General features: G+C 45.3%; 1 protein-coding gene across 3 annotated transcripts in view; it reads right to left on the reverse strand.

The window, feature by feature from the left end:
• The window catches only part of TRIM67 (tripartite motif containing 67), a 34,444-nt gene extending 14,298 nt beyond the window's left edge, over window positions 1-20,146 (reverse strand). The window contains exons 1-6 of one of the 3 annotated variants that reach the window (XM_075707287.1): window positions 20,028-20,146; window positions 19,205-19,946; window positions 12,923-13,018; window positions 8,388-8,510; window positions 6,958-7,068; window positions 4,585-4,744 (exon numbers count right to left, since the gene is read on the reverse strand). In XM_075707287.1, coding sequence (XP_075563402.1) covers window positions 4,585-4,744; window positions 6,958-7,068; window positions 8,388-8,510; window positions 12,923-13,018; window positions 19,205-19,946; window positions 20,028-20,146 — 1,351 coding nt within the window. Of the gene's footprint in view, window positions 1-4,584; window positions 4,745-6,957; window positions 7,069-8,387; window positions 8,511-12,922; window positions 13,019-19,204 lie in introns of all 3 variants that reach the window. The other 2 variants (XM_075707286.1, XM_075707285.1) reach the window with 2 other exon arrangements.
• Window positions 20,147-20,573: the final 427 nt, after the last annotated feature.

Raw genomic sequence — 20,573 nt, forward strand, 5'->3', positions numbered from 1 at the left:
CTCACCTCTGAATAAACCACTAACCTCTCCAACCCCCTGCAAGAATCTTGTGGGAAGACTGACGGGAGGCTTTCAGTGACTGTTCATGTAATGCACAATGCTGAAAAAAAAGAGCAGAATTTTGGGGGCAGGGTAAGTGTTTTATGAGACCCTTTTAATTATGGAAACAGGAATGCCATCTAGGATTAACATATGTTTTCATATGGTAAAGTGCTGCTGTTCCCAATTCCCAGGGGCAGTGTGAATTTTGGCCCTACGTGTGAGAGTCACACATACCTATGGGGAAGTGCCTGGGCTTCTTTACTGTGTCACTGGACATTTAAGTTTTTGTGAGTAATCCTTATCAGCCTCCTACTCCCTTTGGGCGAGCCTGTGTCCTGAACTGCACAACCCACAGCAGATGCAGGAGAGAAGAAGCTCCCACCAAGCAGCTGTGCAGCTTTGCTGGATGCAGCTCGCTGCACCTGCCCTCCTGCCTCCACCCCTGGATGCAGATGGGCAGAGATTTGCCATGATATCAGATTCCCTCTGGAAGGAGAAAAGGTGAACACTTGTTGTAAAAGTCATAGGAAAGTACGAAGCGAGTTGAATAATTGGGACACTGGGATATACTTCATAGTGAAGACCAATGGGACAGGACTAAGAAAATTAAAATATAGGCTAAGTGTCAGAAAAAAAAGAAGACTCAGATGTTAAATTACAGTACTGTCCCACTTCTTGTTCAACTTAAAGTCCTCTAGAGAGATTTTGAAGGAAAAGATTAAAAATATAAGGGGAGAAATGATACTGCATTGGCACAGCAAGACCTGTTAATGAGTCTGAATGATGTCCTGCTATTTTAAAAGTGCTTCATGCAGGTCACACTTAGCTAAAAAATGTGATACTGATGTCTCATGTCAGCTCAGCAGTTTCAAAGACACATTGCTCAATGTATCTCACAGCTGATCTCCTCTCAGGGTAGAGTAGGGCTGCTCTAAGATGTTGTCTGGTTTTTGTCCTCTTGACAAGCAAGTTGTGCAATGATGCCCTCCACCTTCCCAGATTAATTTTTAAAGGACTAAATGCAGTGAAAGAACAGGACCCCCAGAAACATGAAAACTTTGACCTCCTCCAAAACTGTAGTATGACCCTGCAATAGCCTGAGTCACTGCTGTAGGAAGTGCCCTACAAACAGCGTCATCAACAGAGAAGGAAAGACCACAGGCAAAGGCCTGGGTCCATGACACAGAGCAGACAGAACCAGCCATAAAGCCTACACTGAAACAGTTACTCTTTCATTATCAGGGCTGTGCAGCTCATGCCTGGAGAAGCAGAGTAGATATGCAGCAGGAGCTGTGTCTGAGGAACCTTCACGGACTGGTCTGCAGCAGAGGGAAGGATTCACTCCTGGCAAGGAGAAGGGGCATAGGAGTGAGTATTCACAGGTGGTACAGAAAAATAGAGAGTAGCTATATTTTTTCCTATTTTGTACCTAGTCTCTGTTTTACCAAGATTGCAAGACAGTTCCAGCTGTTTGAACAAAACAAACCTGGAACCCATATTTGCCTATGCCCATAGGCACAGGAAATGTGATGTACACATTGAGCCAGTTATCAAAGAGGACAGGAATTTTGTGCCAAGGCACGCAGAAAAAAGCAATAGAGAGAAGAAAACATGGACAGAGGAAGGGGATCTGGGAAAGCTCAAAGTGCCAGCCATTACTAGAGCTGTGTGTGTGTCTCAGCAGGTCAGCTAGCCTGGGAAGCGTGGGACTCTTGCCAAAGGGCTATCAGTGAGACCCTTTGGTCAACATGACTGCTTAAGCATTACTTCTGCACCTATCACATTTCTGCACATTTAATTTGTTACCAAACTGCTCATTCTTTCTGTAAAAATAGAAAACACCCTGTGATCTTTATTTATTGATATTAGTTTTAGATATGGGCTTATACAGAGCCCACCGGTAAGGTACATGATCAAGTCATCAAAGCAAATGTAATGTGATTTGTTCTCATTTTCATTCTTCTTTGTCTAACACAGTGAATCAATGTTTACTTACAAGCATGCTTTCACTCTAAATGACCCTTGCAAGCTCAATGAGGTTGAATGAGGCCAGAGTTTGAAAAAAAAAAATAGAAACTCAGTCATGCACTAAACATCGATAACAATAGTACAGACCTTACATTGCAAAGCTTTTGGAACAAAACAACTTGCAGTTGGAAAAGCCATGCTGGCCCTATTCTCCTAGGTTTCCCTGAAACTCCCTTTACAGATCATGTCTGATGTCTTTAATGCATCTACTCTTGTCAGATCAACCAGTATAGTGACTTAATAACACTCCCATCAACACCAACATTTGGCAAAGACTGATGACTTGTTGGTGCGCTGGGGTAGGTAGGATTGGAGAAAAAGGAGCAGATGAGAAGAGACACATAGATTTTTCTTTGTCCAATTGAAGGCTCAGAAATATGCAAGTCCTGATGGTGATAAAAAGCAAAACATCGCCCTGCAACACCAGCTTCTCCTCACAGTCAGCAAAGTGATGTTCCCAGTAAGTTTGGGTGCTCACTGCTGAAATGCTGAGTTGCTTACTCTGTGGTACCTATATTTCTAGATGCATGAGAAGATAATGCAGAGCTGGTTGAGGTCATGAAGGTGATTTTCAGGAAAAAAAGTGAAAGTGTCAGACTGAGAAGTTCAAATGCAAATAGATTTGCAGTCATAAACTGAAAAATATAAATACACCTATATATACTAAACAATCCCCAATACCGATGAATGTGAGCTTGGGACCAGTTGGCAGCTTGTACCGCTTGGGCACACAGAGGTGCGAGGAGGAATAATGCAGTCCGTTATGAAGGAAGGGTGGCCAGGATAAATGGTATTCCCACCACTCTTTGCATGGTATGTACATGGTCATGTCAGTTGTGCTGACCAACCTGATGGACATGCAGTGGGTACTCCCTGGTCAAGGTCAAGACAGCTCAAGGAAAAGCACTTCCTGAGGTCTAACTGTTAAGATGCACCTGGGGAGCAAAGCCCAAGGGTGTTCGTAAGCTCTGCACAGGTTTGGGCAGAAGCAGTCCTGTCCTCTTCTCTGCTCCTCAGACTGTGTCTGTGATCATATGATAAATGAGAGCATCAGCAGACAGCACCATCTTTCACAAAGCTCCAGTGAATCTGGCTCAATTAAAGTCTCTAAGTCTTCAAGCTTAAAGCCAGATGAGTGTCCAAAAGCCAAACACCTAAGCTGCTCTCACCTCAAGTGACCTGTGGTTAATTAGCAATCTAAGTGGATAGTTTAACTAAATTCTTTATATGTTTGGGAAGGACAGTGGCAGAAGATCAGTATTAAATATATTTACCAATAAGTATGGCCAGCATTAAATATAAAATGATTTAAACAGACAAGTGCAGACAGTATTGGGAGTTTTATCAGTGATACTCTTTCTCTCTTGACTCTGCTTTCCTGGCTGTTAACATTTCAAAGGAGCAGTTTACAGGTGTTTTTTGAGTAACTTTAATGCAGCCTGTTTATGCCAAGATGCAAATCACTCTTGGTGAGCACACTTTGGCCTTTAACTGTTTATCCTTGTTTTGCACATATTTATCTGCCAAATTATCCACCTTAATTACTTCATCTTGGGTCCCTTAGGTTCAGAATTAGGCCCAGGGAAGACAGATAAACTGAACAGAAATCTTTTTGCTTGCTTGCAGTCAAAAAAAGCACATCCGACATCACAACACGATTATCCTTAACTCATTCATTGACTTCTGGCAGCCTCTACCCTGTCACCCACATGTATAATTAAGGCTTGAGTCACCACTGAGGGAAGCTAATGGCATCATTCCCAGGGACCACAATGGTCTTCGAATCTAGGCAGTCTATGGATCTATCTAATTCTGATGCAGTTCTCATCCTGCTCCATATAAACCAAGCTCATTACAAGCGCATGATGCTGATTTTTTTTTTTGCCAATGGCATCTACTGTTCATCAGCTTCTGCTTTTAAATATTTTTTTTAACCTCCTTTCCTTTTAGTGTGGCCCTCAGGATCACTCAGATACCTGGAATCAAGGAATGGTATAGCTATGGAGCTACTTTCCCCTTGTGAAACCCTGCCTCATGGTTTTTTTTAAGCTGGGCGCTGTTTGCAGCGCAGTGCAAATATAAGTCAAAGCGGGGGTCCCTATTCAAGCATATGTGTGCATGTGGGAATATTTATTTACTACTTCAGCTGTTCCTGACAAGATAGGGCTAATTGGTATTTTGAATTTACCATGTTAAATCTAGGAATGCTGTAAAATGGCATAAAGTTTCATGCAGCTAATGTCTTTTTAATCTTCAAAGCTGACAGATAGCCCTACTCTGAAGAATTTATCTTTTCAAATCTTTAACTGCGCCTGGTATCTCTGTCTGAGCTTGTTCAGGTCACTGCATATGAAGTGAGTACACCTTTCTAGAATCTGAATTTGCTTGAAAACCTTTTAAAACTGTCCAGCAGTTTCAAGTCATTCCTCTTTCCGCCCTCCATGTCCCCCTTCTTCCCAGCACTGTTTCAACACATGCATGAAAAACAGAAAAAAGAAAATCATAAAAGCTCACCCCTACATTTCATCTGAATAAAATCCAGCTGGTGAATTGACTGCAGTAAAGGTTCACTATCCAGAGTCAAGTCAAACTCAGCAGACACTTTTGGCTCCAAGGCTCCTTTGACCCACTGTTCCTGAGATACCTGAACACGCTTGATTAAAGCATCCGAAATCTGAAAGAGAGTATCAGGCTTGTAATGAAATGGCAGATGCACACATTAAAAGTGACAGAATGTCTGTGAGAGAGATACAGCACAATGAAACCGGGAATATGACAGCACGACAGCTGAGACAGGATCTGGTCGTTTTGGGGTGAGTTCCATTTATGTTGCATCCTTTTGCCTCATCTTTTCAAAACAAATCTCATCTTAGGGTAGGAAAGTAAAAATCGCATTTACAAAGCCCGTTAAGATTATGTTACGTATCATGCCTCTGAATGCCACATATACTTCTGCACTCTGCTCTCTCTCACAGTCCAGTTTTGCTCTCCTGTTTAAAAAGCAGTTGCACAAAGACAGGCTTATAACGTTAGAAGGTCTCTCCATTCAGCAGAGGATTCAGTGGATGAAAGCTGAAAGCAACAAAAAAAATCAAATGGAAAGGAAGGTGTATATTACAGTGAGAGTGATAAGTTGTCAGATAGATTTCCGAAGAATATGATGGATTTCCTATCATTACATCAAAACTGAATTTCATTTTAAAAGCTTTGCTCTAGCTCAGCCCACAGACAATTAGGCCAAAAGTCAGACTAAGATGATTGCAACAGACTCGTCTGGAAGTGAAATCCTGACTCTGAGGAAATCAATTAACTCAACTGTCCTTGAGTTCAGTGAAGCTGCCACTTGGATATCTGGAGTCCCTTCCAGTGAGCTTCCTGTAAATCACAGGGAGCAGAATTTTCTTCTGGATAGCTCATAGAGAGTTTTTCTTTATTGCAGGAGTTCAGATACCTTTCCTCATTACTGTTACTGGAAGACACTCCTGTGTGAGCCCCTGCATCAACACCTCCTAATCAGTCTGTGCAGTAAGTGGAGAAGCATCTTACAGCCTTCCTACAGCCCTGGAGTCACTGGAATGCTGGATCCCTTGGCTGTGTTTCAATGTCCTGGCTGCAGAAGTAGTTTCTCTAAGTAACATAGTGTCTCAGTGTTTGCTGGCTGCCTCAAAAGCATCATTAGATAAACCAAGAAAAGGTAAAAAGAGAAGTATTTTTTAATAAAAGGTGACTGCAAAGAATGAAGCCACGAGGTTACAGGGAAAGTAAGCTGAAATGAAAATGAAGCACGTATCTAGCTAGCATGTAGATAAGACCTAAAGGTTTCATTTGTCCTGCAGTATCCAAAGAACTGCCTGCTAAAATCTGTGTAGTCTTGAGATTAATATACACCACACATTCTCCACTCTTGCTTGAGACCAGACGTGACAGTAACAATCAATCTGGAGTGCTAATAGGTTTAAGTTGGCTAATTCTCATCCTGTTTTTCAGTGATGCTGTGACAGCCCCCTGACGCTCATGCATTCATGAGTGTAGCATGCCCTGTTCAGCTAACAGCCATGTGCAGATCATTTTGTTTGATGTGCCTTTCTTCTTAGGCAATTAATAAGGCAACAAAACTAACTGGCAAAATAAAAGAATTAATAAAAATAATAGAATTAATTAGGCAAAATAATTAATTGGATAATAAAACTCTGAAGTTTTATCTCATCAATAGACACTTTCACTGCTTGCACCTAAGAAACAACATCCCGCAAATTAAGGCAATTGTTGGATAGGCCATATTTTGCAAAGAGGGGGTACCTGGATCCTCCAGCTACAAGACAGGTCTTGTAGCCCTGTGGGGTGCAACAACCCCAGTGAAGCAAAGCTACACGCAAGCCATTGAGGCTGTATTTCCTCACAGGGGAGATGCTGAAGGGACTCTTTCACATGGGAAAGAGTAGTGCAAAGGGGAGAAGCAAAAAGGGGAGAAGTACTACTCTGCTGAGTCATAGACCTTTCCAAGTTGATCAGAGAGCTCTGTGAGGCCCTGTGTTGGGTTTCTCAGATGAGAATAAAATAATATTCTGCAGGAAGTTAGCATTAACTGCTAGCATCTCTCTTTCGGCCCAGGAGGAAGGGCTGGCAAGAGGAAAGATGGCAGTAGTCAGGAAAGTGGTGTGACAGCTAACTCCACACCTCAGTCAGAGTGCGGCTCTTCAAAGCCATCCCTTCGCTGAGACATTCATGCAGTCACCAGGCTACCTGAGCTTTTAGACAGTACTAACAGGAGTTAAGGTGAACCTGCCTCAGAGGTGGAAGAGGCTAATTGGCAAAGCCATCCATTTTTAGATTTAACTTTAACGTCTTTTCTTTTTTTTTTCCCCAGAATATCAGAAAGAAAAATACCTGTAAAAACCCAGAGGGATCATTTTCTTTGATAACTTCTAGGCAGTACTCCATAAGCCCCGTTGACTGGCGTAGCTTCAGTGTACAGTGATTTATCTGGTCCCAAACAACCTGGAAAACAAGCATCAGTACAGTTCTGATGGCTGCCTCGGCTTACAGTGAATTGTATAAGACTATTTCAGAAGACACAACGAATGGAAGAGCATGTTAAAGCTATGCTTAATTTAGCTGCCATATGGCCATTGCCGTATCTCCATCAGCTACACTCACTTGCTCTGTATTGTACATAATGATAATTAGCTTGGCAAAATGTTGTGCACAGGGAATCTCAATTTTCAGAGCAGATTAATTGCTCAAAGGTCAGGCTTGCTCGAGGCAGAAAGAGCACAGAACATGTTTCTGCATTTGCAGTATTCACATTTACCATCACACTTTCACTAAAACCTCAGCTTTTAAAAAAATCCTTCACTTAAAAGGCAAATATTATAGAGGATAACTGCAGGAGTGGTTTCTTGCAGATTATACTCTACCATTCTCTTCACAATTCACCATTGATCCTGCTCAGCTTAAGAACGCATTGCTAGGATTAAGAAATAAAAACGCTGTATCTCATTTTTCCCGATTTTGGACTTCATTCTGCTGCCACATGGCTGTAGACTAGGCCTAACAGCACCGTGTTCGAGAGCACAACTCCTGAGGAACAACAGCCTAACAGGAATAAACTGCAGGATTAGCTGTGCTGTTAGCAGTATGTCCTAAGTGTTGGTTCTTATTAAGCATGGGGGGTTTTTAAATGCTAATCTCAGGTAGATTTTATTCATTGTTTGTCATGTTAGATTTTCACTTCAATTTTTTCCTTCTGTCTTAGATACTATTAATGTTACTGGCACTATAATACCTCAAAATCACATATGCAGTTCGACGTTTCAAGAAATGTGTCTGTTTAAACATTTCTTGACTGTCACTTTGTTCAACCATTTATAGCTTTCTTCTCCCACCCCCCTTTACTGCATTTCTTTAATATCTTTTGAGTAAGCACATGGATTTCTCGGGGTGGCTTGTCTGAATTTCAAAGGTTTGAAGAGACACCAAAATCCCAGCATCTTACTTGGGCAGAAGGGCTTTCTTGCATTTGGAAGGTCCCAGAATCCAAATCACACAGGTTTCATGCACAAGTACTTCTCAAAAGACAGCCCAAATCCATCAGATAAATAAAGACTGACAGCCTGATTCAACAAACTGCTGAAGTATATTTCTCATTTTAAGTGTATAAGCACAGTTCCACCAAACTGCTGAACTGGAACCTGCTGAAGGACTTCAAGATTTGGTCATTAGGAGTTTTCATGGTGTAAAGGGCTGGGGACTTAACAAAATGCACAGTTAACACCAGGTATCAACAGCTGTGCTCAGCTGATGAGAGTTGTGCTCACCTTCAGCTTGTGCTCACGTTCTTTGGTCACTTTTGTGAGCAGTTTTGCCTTCTGTCGCGTTAAGGCATCAACCAAGGCATCACACTGAGCGACAAGACAGGCTTCATAATCCAACCCATTTTCCTAGAAGAAGGTGAGAGTCATACTCATCAAAGAAAGAATATTTTACACCTTAAGCTATGGTTCATTCTTACCTGAATGTTTTCCATTCAGAAAAGATTTCCTTTTAAGACTTTGGCATTTCTGTTGCCCTTCTGATTTCATTATAGTGATATGTAATAGCTGCATGCTATAATATGAAACAGTAAGATGCTATGCCACAAAATGGGCTTATTTAAAACCCTCATTTACTGGCACTTTCTGGACAACAGATGTAGTACAACATAATGGAAAATATGTACCTAACATACACAATCCATACATACACATAAAAGGGTTCTGCCCCATTCTGTGTTAATTATCCCACTGTAACAACTTTGAGATCACTGGCTCCACACCGTGGCAATTAGAAGAGAATTTTGGACCAGAATCTGGTCTACAGGCTTATTACAAGGAAATTAATCAGGTACAAATCCCTGAGATTTTGTGTATCACTTAGCCTTACATAAACCCCTGTCCTATCAATGGGGAACAAACCCTGCTACCACAGAATCCCACTGCAGCAGTAGAAAACTGAGTAGATGGTACCACAAAGTCCTGAGCTGCCCCTCTTCCAGGGGATGGCTTTCTCTGGCCATGGAACTGATGCTGTAGCACCCATTCAAAGGGAGACTCTCCCGTGCTTCCCCCACTCATCAGACTAGAAGAAGGAGAAAGCTTTCAAGCTCCTCTTTCCAGGATATGTTCAGTTGTCCTATCAGCTTTCTTCCCAATCCCCCAAGTTACCAAAAAAAAAAAAAGCAGCATTAAATGTGAGAAGACTTTAAACATGTGCTGAAGGAGAAGCATCTCCATGGGAAGCCATCGCACACCCCTAACTCATTACTATCTCTTAGCTCTTTTGTTTATGCTTTTCTCTTCTTTTCTGTTCATTGCTTTGTCTTCATTCTTTTGACAGCAAAATTTTCAGCGCTGTATTCCCTTCCCTCACTGCAATCCATGCATCCCGCTCTCCAGCTGAGGCGCCCGCCGCGGTCCTAGACCTGCCAGCAAGATGGGGGGGAGAAACACCAGACAGCTCAGTTACTGTTCACAGGTTTGTTTTAAGACTCTTCCTGTTTGTATCTCTCCCTCCTCCGCTTATATCACACCCGACTCCCTCTTAAGCCCATTTCCATCCAGCTACTCTTGAAGTGCTGGTTTGTGTACAAAGTCTGAATCAGTCAATGGCTGTAGTACATCATTTCTCTCCTCATTTTCTGTTCACACATCAAAAGGGGTGTTTGGCACTATGCCTCTTTTAAGTAAGAAAGGATGGAATTGTTACAGCAGATAGGAAAATGTGAAAATCAGATAACGACAGCAACAAGGAGGAGCAAGGAAGCAACATGGGCAATGAGGAACAGGCAGTTTCTGAAAAGAAGAGATCAAGAGATTCAAAAGTGACCTCAGAAAGGAGACAGGAAGAAAAAAAGAGGGGGAAACGAGATCTGCAAAGCAAGGAAAAGAAAATCAGATTATGAATTTGCAAATTGTCCCAGGTAAGTTAAAAGCACAGCTCCTGGTAGCTCTGGCAAACTCAGGAGATAAAGAGTGCAGATGGCTGTCTGGTCTGCTGTGCATTGAGACAGGATAATAAAATGTACATATTGCTCACTCCTTTGTGTAAACATACACTTAAAAAACATTTTTGCTGCGGGGTAAGTGTCTGTATGTGTGTGTGTGAAAACCATCATAAGACTTCTTTTAGAAATAACCTGCTTTAGAAATAACCTTCTTTTAGAAATAACCTTCTTTTAGAAATAACCTGCTCTGACATACAAGGTTCTGGCTATCTGGCTATAAATCTATGCACAAAGGCTACATCTATTCCCCCCCAAATAACAGTCCACTGGTGTTTTGGTCCAGATGCCAAAAGGCACAGATCAGCTCATGACACATCTAAACCCTTTCCCCTAAAATAGTGTGGCTGTACCAAACCTGCCTACCAGGAGTATTCCCTGGTATATGCTATCATCGAATGCTGCTCAAGCATCACCTGGGAAGAGTGCAATTTGTCACGGGACAAAACCATGCCAGGGAGCTCATTAAGGGTTAAACTCTGTGGGTGATCATCCTTTCGCCCTGTGAGTTATGCCCCAGCCTTGTTTTACTTATGAATACATATGCAGATGATTACTCCTGCTGTTTTGGTTTGCTGAAATTTGATGTCCTCACTCAGCCTCATGCTGGAGATTGGCTCAACACGTGAGGTTCAGATCCAGCTTTGTGCCCAGACATGCCTAAATGCTAGAGGGCAACTGCTGGATACAACTTCCTCTTCTGAGTTCTCGTCTAGCATTTTAAGCAATGAGCAGCATCAAAGAAATGGCTTGGTCTTTCGATCTAATTGTAGCAGCTCCCTTATGCAGAGCAATTTGGCAGTGATTTTATTGAAAGGCATTAAAGGATTTTACAGCATAGTCGTAAATAGTCGTAATAGGCCACCTTCAGGTTTCAGGAGGGAAAAATACATTTTTAATGGAGCTAAGTGACTCAAGAAAAGATTGTTGATGGACTACTGCTTTGGATGAGTTATCCCATCCTAAAATAGCTGTTCATATATATAGGCAGAACTGCTTTCTAGAGGTGCCTGTCCTTCTCCCTGGACAACAGAAGAAGCCCTAATGACTAGGTTAGATGAGCTACTTAACTAAACAGGTGTCGTGGTTTAGCCCCAGCCAGCAACTCAGCACCACACAGCCACTCACTCACTCCCCCTGCCCCGGTGGGATGGGGGAGAGAATTGGAGGAGTAAGAGTGAGAAACACTCCTGGGTTGAGATAAGAACAGTTTAATAATTGAAATAAAGGAAAATAGTAATGATAATAATAACAATATAATAATGATAATAATAATAATATACAAGCAAGTGATGCACAATGCAATTGCTCACCACCCAACGACCGATACCCAGACAGTTCCCGAGCAGCGATCGCTGCTCCCCAGCCAACCCCCCCCAGTTTATGTACTGAGCATGACGCCATATGGTATGGAATAGCCCTTTGGGCAGTTTGGATCAACTATTCTGGCTGTGCCCCCTCCCAGTTTCTTGTGCACCTGGCAGAGCGTGGGAAGCTGAAAAGTCCTTGACTAGCACAAGCAGTACTTAGCAACAACTAAAAACATCAGTGTGTTATCAACATTCTTCTCCTACTAAATCCAAAACACAGCACTATGCCTGCTACTAGGAAGAAAATTAACTCTATCCCAGCCGAAACCAGGACAACAGGTAAAGTCAGCTGAGAGAAACCTCACACCGTGACCAAAACATGGCACGTGACAGGTACCAGTTGGTGGCTTCGCACTGGTTTCTTTCAGTTAGGTGTGCTATCTTTTACCAGTTTCCCAGATTTAGTTTCTTCCCTTCCCCATGTGGCTGCAGAAGACTGTGAAGGTGGGTAGCCCTGTGGCGACCTGAGAGCTTGGGCAGCATTTGTGATATGAATTCATCATCTGGAGTGTTAAGTGGAATATTTTAATGATTAAATCCTAAACTAAATACAGATTTTCAAACTTCTGCTTTGGCTTTCTGTTAGTAACAGGCACAGGCCTTGCTTGTTGATGAAAGATGAGCAAGCAGCAGAACGGGCATATCGCAGAGCAGATGATGTATATCCCACAGAAAACCCACCACGGCAGAGCACTGCTGCTGCGGATAACAAGTGTCCCCTCCTGGGCGCTGTGAAGCTCAAACGATGGCAGCACATTTCCAGCCTCACTGCAGGGTGAGAAGGACCTTGAGGATCACCTGACCTCCAGCACTGATGAGTCTAAATTTGGTCGAAAACGGGACTTGTTTCATTTTGGGTTTGTGCCCTCAATTACTGCACTCACCAGGAGCCCTCTTCTGACTATTAAAGCTAGGCAATTATAGGCATGAAAATACCTTCTGCTTCAATAAATGACCACATTTATTTAGCAGCATTTGTTTCTTCTTCTTTTTTTTTTTGACTTCCTACAAATACTCTAATTAAACAGGTTGACTGGATTTTGTCCAGAAATGAGTACATTTTTAGAAAATGTAAGATGAAAAACAAGGAGTAAATTTTGAATGTGTTAAAATGAGAACTTATCCTAAATGCCCAACTGAAACAATTGCAGTCAGGAAGGAGCCCAGAAGCATGACCAATGGATTCAATCAAATACTAATCAACACAGCTCAGATATCCAGTATTGAGTATCAGCTTCTTGCAATAAACAGCAAACAATCTAGAAGCTAAGAGGGGCTTGCAGGCATTATTTGATGAATGATTTTGCCTAGCAAATCCATTCAAGAAAGGTTAGATGATTCTAGGAAAGATGAGAACAGCACAGGAGACAAAGTCATCAAATAAATTATTCACTCAGTTCTATTGATTACTGTATTATCAAAACAGTTAATATTCTACAGTTACCTGGATCTGCTGCAATAAATTTTTCAGCTGAACCAGAAATTCTTTAGCCTCCTTTGCTTTATCTGAAACACCATTTAATGCCTGGGACAGCTGTGCCTGCAAGGAAAAAAAAAGGGGGGGGGGGGGGGAAGGAAAAATTAGACATAAAATGCAAATGTGTTTTTTACTAATCCTTGGTTTTGATGATTAATAATGTGCTAAAAGGCTTACTTGCTGTCACATGTATTCTTACATGCACAGAGTGTTGCTGCTAGAAAAGAACAGTTAAGATTTTAATTGTAATAAGATTTAATAAAGGTGAAATATGCATGTGGGGGCAGTCAAGTATTGTGTCTGCACATTCCACTTTATTGCAGTGACTTGGTAAGTCAAAATACCTTTTTATAAGAAACCTACCCACATCTATAAGGAAATAATAGTCTTACACTTACACAGTAGCATCTGTTGTGCCGAAAAATCCCCAAATGCTTTCCAAAATGGCACTTTTTTTTCATCAAACCCTGAATTTCTTTATAATTTTGGTCGATTCTGCCAAAGCTGAGACACACTAGGACTTCAAAGACAGATCTACATTTTCAGACTTCATAGTAATGTCCCTTTGGGGCTCCAGTTTCTCATGCTCCAACCAAAAAAAACCAGTGAATATTTCTGGAAAAGTTGGGAAAAAACCCTTCCTCTAATTTTTGACTGGTGAGAGATAAGGACTGTATCTATTTTAAGTGCACACTGAAGACCCAACATCCTCTTTGCTCAGCTGGTACCCAAGATCTCTAAAATGAGCAATCAGCTTCTTGATGGACTTCCAAGATGGGAAGGAAATGGCAGTTCTGCCGCTGGGTAGACCCAGAACTGCCGCAGTCTGAGCAGAGCAGCCCCGGCGCAGCTTCCCTGGAAGCGCAGCTGGGATTACACAAACAACATTGCTCTGCTTGTCCGCCTGTGGCAAGCCCGGATCCAGCATTACTTCTCTGTACAGACATAATGCACAGTGACCAGATAAGTCCCATTGTGAGTGTCCTGCAGGTTAGACACTCTCGTCGTGGCTCTACCCCTCAGGAGGACTTGGCAACTACCAGATTGCCAATGCCCAGTTAATTATCCTCGCCAAACAGATACAACAATTGACATCAGGAAATGGAAAATGAAGTGTCTTTGCTAACGTCAGGCTTTCAGAAGGTTAATTCCTCTTCTTAATTCCTTAGGACTCGAGCGTACCTTGAGACAGAGCCTTGTATGTAGGAAGGCACAAATGTTATAAGCCTCTAAGATGAGAGCTAATTGAAACTCAGTAAGTCACCACTCATTCTCTGCTTCCCTCTTGCTCCTGGAGGGAAGAAAATTACTCCATCCCTGGAAAGGGCATGGCTCACTTCTTCAAGGCTGCCAAAGTTTTGAGCTTACCTCCTGCCTGAATGTCTCCTACTCATCCTCCCCTTGTGCTCGTTCATTCGCACAGGACAGCAAAGAGCAGACCCTGGCAGCTCCTTCTGGGCACTCCACAGCCCAGCTCTGAGGCAGGCAGCCTTACACAGGCAGAGGCAGCTGCCTAACCCCACAAAGCTCTGCGGGAAGTGGGTACAAACCCTGACTGGGAGCTGGGACTCAATTACAGAGAAAGAAGCCATCCTAGGTTTTTTTTCACACAAACTTTTTCGTTTTAGCCCAGCTGTAGGTATTGCATTAGTGCTAAATTTGAAAATAAAATACGCTTTACCACAACTCATTTGTAGCAAATGTAATGGGAAGACACATCACTGTGTATGTTTCCCAATATTTGAATATTTAATATTCTCTTACACAAACTCCTGTCACTTCACAAAAATTTAAAGCAGTCATGTTTGATATGAACAGTACTTGAGGTCACAGAACTGAACTCTTAAGTCCTTGAAAGGGTCCTTATTTTCTGCCAGATCAGACAATCAGGATTTCAGATCAGCTCTCCACGGGCTGATCACGGTTGCCAGAGCTTAAATCCCACCCTTTTTGGCTGCACTTTGTGCTCCATCCACAAGGCACATTTGAGTCTTTGGTCCGTCAAGCTGACGCAAGACAAGGTGGAAGCGGCATATGACAAAGTGGCTGGGGAGGAAGCAAGAAAGAAATAGGTGGCAAAAGCATGGCATGCTCTGCCATTGACTGGTCCGACCAAATTGTCCCAGGGAGGCAAGGGCTCCTTTCTTTCAAATCAAAACCAATGGTTGGTTTTGATAAAAATAAAACTTTCACTTTACCAGCATCTGCCCTAGCTCTCAAATCATCTCAAAGTGCATTTCACCAGATAAGAAGAGCCAAAAGCTATATGTGGGCATCACAGCAGCCATAGAAAACTGAATCACCGCAGATGAATTGTAACCAGCATATGTATGATGGCAATTAGCACGCTCCCATTGCAAAGAGCTGCAATAGAAACTCAACCACGTCATTGTTCAAAGAGCTCGTAAGCAAATCACTGTGTTCATTAAAACCTGTGGTTGCATTAACACAACTGCAGTGTAAAACCAAGGAAAAGACTAGATCTCCATTTGTGAAACCCACTTAGAGATAATAGCCTTGTTTTTCCAAGCACTTGTAAAAGATACCTTACAAAGCAGTGGAATTTAGTCATGCACTTCCCATTAAAATCAAATGGAGCTACATGACTAAGCCCTCAGTAAACCAAGCAAGCCATAAAAAATGCCCTGTGCACTCAGAGCAATCTTTTGTTCTGCAGAAATATTTCCTGGAAGCCAAACTGAAATGTTACAAGCTCCATTGACTGCAATAATTAATAACTCCTGACAAACAGTATTCTACCTGGCGTTATCTTTACTTGAACACCTGGTCTTGCAGCCAAAAGTGTGGATGCTGAGATGGATACCAAGTTTCTACTTCTGTCAGATACAGGAACAGAGAGATAGTGAGGGTGAGTAATTAAACCCAGATGGGCATGGAAGACCGATGCTTCCTTTGATTTTAGGAAACGAACCAGATAATGCCAATGTCCTTTTTCAACCCAACAGTTCATGCTCATTTAATTTGTTTTCCTTCCATCTCTCCTTAGCAGCAGATTAACTATTGATTAGATAAGCTTACCCTGGTGCTGAATTCTGAAACAGCCCTCATGTTTTTGGGAACACAACTCTTTAAGCTGGCAAATAAAAGCAGGCATTCAGGCTCTGATACTTGCCTTCAACTGCCTGCCTGCTTGCCCGTCACACACATACCCAGCTGTGGCTTTTTTGTGCAACATTATGGGGGGTGGAGGGGTGGTGTGTGTGTGTGTGTGCGTGCGTGCGTGCGTGTGTAAAAAAAAAACATTCAGAATGGGCAGAGCTGAAATGTGTCCACCATCATTCCTGGTGTTAGTAGGTCAACTACCAACTTAAATCTGAAAACAGTGTCACTGTTCTTGTCATGAAGACCTAAAAGGACTTCACTTTGGCAGTAAACTTACACAGTTTTACTTCAAAAACTTAAACTGATGGTCTAGATGCACAGTTCATGCAAGTGAATATAATAAAGTCCAGTTAAGTCAGTGGATTTACACTGATTTATGCCATTTGGCCCCTGTTTTTGTTGCACACAATTTTTAATTTATCTGAAGAAGTTACATACAGCAGCCTAAAGGGGAAACGCACACCATTAGCAGGGGCCAACCAGCCTTGTACAGCTTTCATGCCAGCAATACAAATGCACGTTTCATTGCATCGTCTGAAGCACTGTACAGACAAGGTTATACACTCTATTTGCCACTAAATCACTGCATAGGGCCCAGACAAAGGAGTAGTCAAACAGCTTGAACAAAAGGCTGATACAGAAGGGGAATGGGAATGGATTCTGAAGCTGAAGGCATGCAAGGCCTTTGGAAAAGCAGTTCTAGAAGTCAGCAGAAAAACTGGTTCAAGTTTGCTGCCATGGGGTGAAAGTGTGAGGTGGAGGAAATGGCTCTGGCAGCCTTTCTTAGGTGAAGAATACCGGCCACTGGCCTTAGAAAGAGATAAGCAGGTGCTTATCAGCTGATGGTGAACAACTATCAGTCTGTCAAATTTACTGGGCTAAGAACACTCACAGACAAGCCCTTCCAGCTGCCTCTACCAGCTACACCTGGAGCATCTGGAGAGAACGCATAAAACTTGATTTACATTTGGCATACCACTCAATCTAAGTAATATATGGTTTGGCCAAAGTAACTACAGGTAATAAACTTGCAGAAACTGCTGTATCTGAGAACTATTTCTAAGCAGAAATATCTAATTCCAAAACAATTTATCTGAATGAATGTGAGCTGATGATTTAGGCTGTCTGGCTATGTGGTTTCATTACATTTATCTTCTGCCAAGCACATTATTCTGGGAAAAATAATACTCACAAGAGGACAATTTTGGAGTCCACAAATGAGTTAATTTTTAGTATTTTTTTCCTTTCACTAGAATTTTCACATTGATTGAGCCTGTAAATCAAGAGAAAATCCCATTCTGTGATACTTTAATCTCAGAAAAAAATGCAGTAAAAATACAAACCACCAGGGTATTGTTCTTTCTTTTGACCGTATTTGACAGTAGGAAAGAAAGAAAATACTGACTGTGCACTTTGATTACATCAGAGTTTGTCACATTGTTCAAAAGGCATCAAACAGTTTTAACTCAAGGTAGACCATAATATAGCACAAGCTGGTCTCTCACACTCCAAAACATCAGCCACAGTTGCACAGTGAACTCAGTCCCTGCTCATTAAAATAATCCCACTCAGAAGCGGATCCTGCCATTAGCACAAACAGCAATAGCTGCGAATTTGTTATCGGCTCCTTCTGAGCCAAGAGAATGTCTCCTCTGCACAAACACCCGCCACGTTAGGGAGGAGATGGCGGAGCCCTTGGCAGAGGGTATTCAAACTGAAACACGTGTTGAAGAAGTTTGTCTTTCTCAGAGGGACAAACTATGCAGATCCCCCCAAGGGGCATCTTTTTTGAACCTTAAAATCGAAAGTAATTTTTTTTTCCTCACCAAATGTCTTAGCCTAGCTTGTGCTCAGCCACTGCATGGCTGAGGGATGATGAGACCAGTCTTGATTTTACCCTCTTCCACAGTGTCTGAAAGGACCTGTCTGTGCTTCCTTTACTGCTAACTGCAGCAGAGAGTGAGAAGAAGGGAATCCTGCAGCCAGCAGAGCTGACCAAGTGCTCTTTGCACAGCTGCGGGAGAAGTCCTTTCCCCCCAGCACAGTGGGAAGCTCCAAAGGACTGCTCTCAGCACTCAGGTATTCAAGTCCCCTCTGTATGTTCGTATGTGTTAACTAATCATTTTTCCAGAGGAGTCCACCATTCTTAGCAAGAATGAGCTAACTTCATACACTTTTTCAACTTCGACGGTCATGTCTTGCTCTTTATTCAAACAACTGCAAAGTCTTATTTTTAACAAGGAGAGTGTGGCTGAGTGACCCAGCAGCTCTACCAGAACTCGGCAAACTGCCTGTGCTGCAAAGCGGCTGGCTCTGAAGTCTTCCCATGGGGTCTCCAGGGAGAGCTAAGGAGCATCGCTTGCAAGGAAGCATGAATCAGGCCGCAACATTCTATGAATGAGAAAAAGCTTTACTTGTCCCCAGACCCCATCCATCCTACTCTTCCTTACTCATTTTTGTGTCACAAAGTCCCCCCAGCCATTCCTTCTGGCCTCTTTGAGAACTGAGAGGGAGGGGAGGCCTCTCTGAGGCCCAGGAGACAACACGGTGTCCTGTGATCCTCCCTATCACACTTCCGTGTCTAAAACATTTGAGTGGCTCCGGGCCACTCTCCCTCATTGACACAATGGCAGGGAGGAAGACACGGCGGGAAATGGTTGTGGCAGCTCCCACCGAGCCCCAGGTGAAAGGGAGGCAGCGAAAGCAAGGAGTGACCATCCTGTCTGCACCTACTCCTCACAGACAGCTGCTGCCACCTGCGAGAGGATGGGACGGCCAAGGACCTTGTTTGAAAGGCAAACAAGTTAGTGAGACAGACTCGCTAATCCCAGGTGTCGCCGGGGGCCCGGTTTAGCCTGAGATTTGCTGGCTGAGATAAGGCAAGGCCAATATGGGGGGGCATCTGTGGGTTCTCGAACCCTGAGCAGAGGCTGCGGCGTCACCAGGCAGTCAGGAAGGACCGGTGACCTAAGGGCGCCATGCCCAGGGGAAAAAAGTCTGGGAGGACGATGGCCGTGAGGTGTCCTCAGGTCCCACAAACTCCAGCGCGATGCCAGGGCACTGGGACGAACAACTCCCAGCGCCCAGCATCGCCTCAGCCCCTCCTGGCCGGCCGAGGGGACTCACCTTGTGCTGCTTCCACATGGCGCCCAGGGCCTTCACGTCGTGCTTGCCGTGCTTGCCCTCCTCCAGGCACTGGTAGCAGACGGGGCTGCGGCAGCTCACGCAGTACATGCTGTAGTTCTCCAGGTCGTGCTCGGCGCACGTCGGCAGCTTGCGGCCGCCGCCCGCCCCCTTCCCGCCGCCGCCGCCGCCGTCGCCGCCGCCGCCGGGGGCGCCCGGGTGCGCGGGCGGCGGCGCCAGGCGGTGCTTGGCGAAGGGCCCGCGGGCCGGGTGGCAGCGGAGCTGGCAGGCGGCGCAGTACAGCACCTCGCACTGCTCGCACAGCACCGCCGCCGGCTCGGGCGGGCTGCGGTCGCAGAGCTGGCACTTGGCGGCGGCGGCGGCGCGGCCCTGCTGGTAGCGCTGCACGATGGCCTCCAGCAGCCGGTTGCGCTGGAAGCCGCGGAGGCCGCGCTGGTCCAGGGAGGCGCTCCGGTGGCACTGCGGGCAGGTGAGGGAGGAGCTGGCGGCACCGGCGCCCCGCGGAGCTGCCGCCGCCGCCGCCGCTCCCGGGGGCGCCGGCACCAGCGGCAGCACCCGCACGCCGTTGGGGGACTTCAGGCTGGGGGTGTAGGAGCCGTAGCCGCTGTCGGCCTCGCTGTGCAGGCTCAGCTTGTCCGCGTGGTCCCCGCCGCCGCCGCCGCCGCCGCCGCCGCCGCCGCCGCCCGCCGCGCACTCCGGCTCCAGGCAGGCGGCGGAGCCCGCGGCCGCTCCCGGCCCCGGCGCGGCGGCGGCGGGCGGCGCGGTGCCCCGCGGGTGGAGCAGGGGCGGCAGGCGCTGCTCGCTCTCCGGCGTCTGCACGGCGATGGTGCGGGCGCAGGGCAGGCAGACATTGTGCGAGCAGGGCAGGATGATGGGCTCCCGGAAGAGCGAGCCGCACACCGGGCACTTGAGCTCCTCTTCCATGGCCGCGGCGCGGCTTTGTGTGCGGGGCCGCGGGCGGGCTCAGGCGGGCGGCGCGGGGTCGCCGCCGCCGGCTCCCCCCATCCCCCGCGGTGCCCTTCGCCGCCTACCTCGCCTCCGGGCGCCGGGGCGAGGCCGGGAGGGCTCCGGCCGCCGCTCCCGCCCCGGCCGGTTCAGCACCCGCTGGGGATAGACAGCTCCGTGCGGCGGGGCCGGGCCGGGGCCGGGGCCGGAGGTGCCGCCCGGCGGCTGCTCGGGGCGGGGGAAAGGCTCCCTCCCGGCCGTGGCTCGGGCACGGAGCGCGGCGGGGCTGTTTTAACGTCGGTGGCATAGAGTAATAATATATGGGGAGGGGAGGCGGGGGGAGGAGGGAGGGCAGGAGTAGGCAGGGGCGGGAGGAGCCCTTTCCAGCAAATAAGTGATCGCTCGC

The sequence above is a fragment of the Pelecanus crispus genome, chromosome 3 (assembly GCF_030463565.1).
Source record: "Pelecanus crispus isolate bPelCri1 chromosome 3, bPelCri1.pri, whole genome shotgun sequence".
Lineage (NCBI taxonomy): Eukaryota > Metazoa > Chordata > Aves > Pelecaniformes > Pelecanidae > Pelecanus > Pelecanus crispus.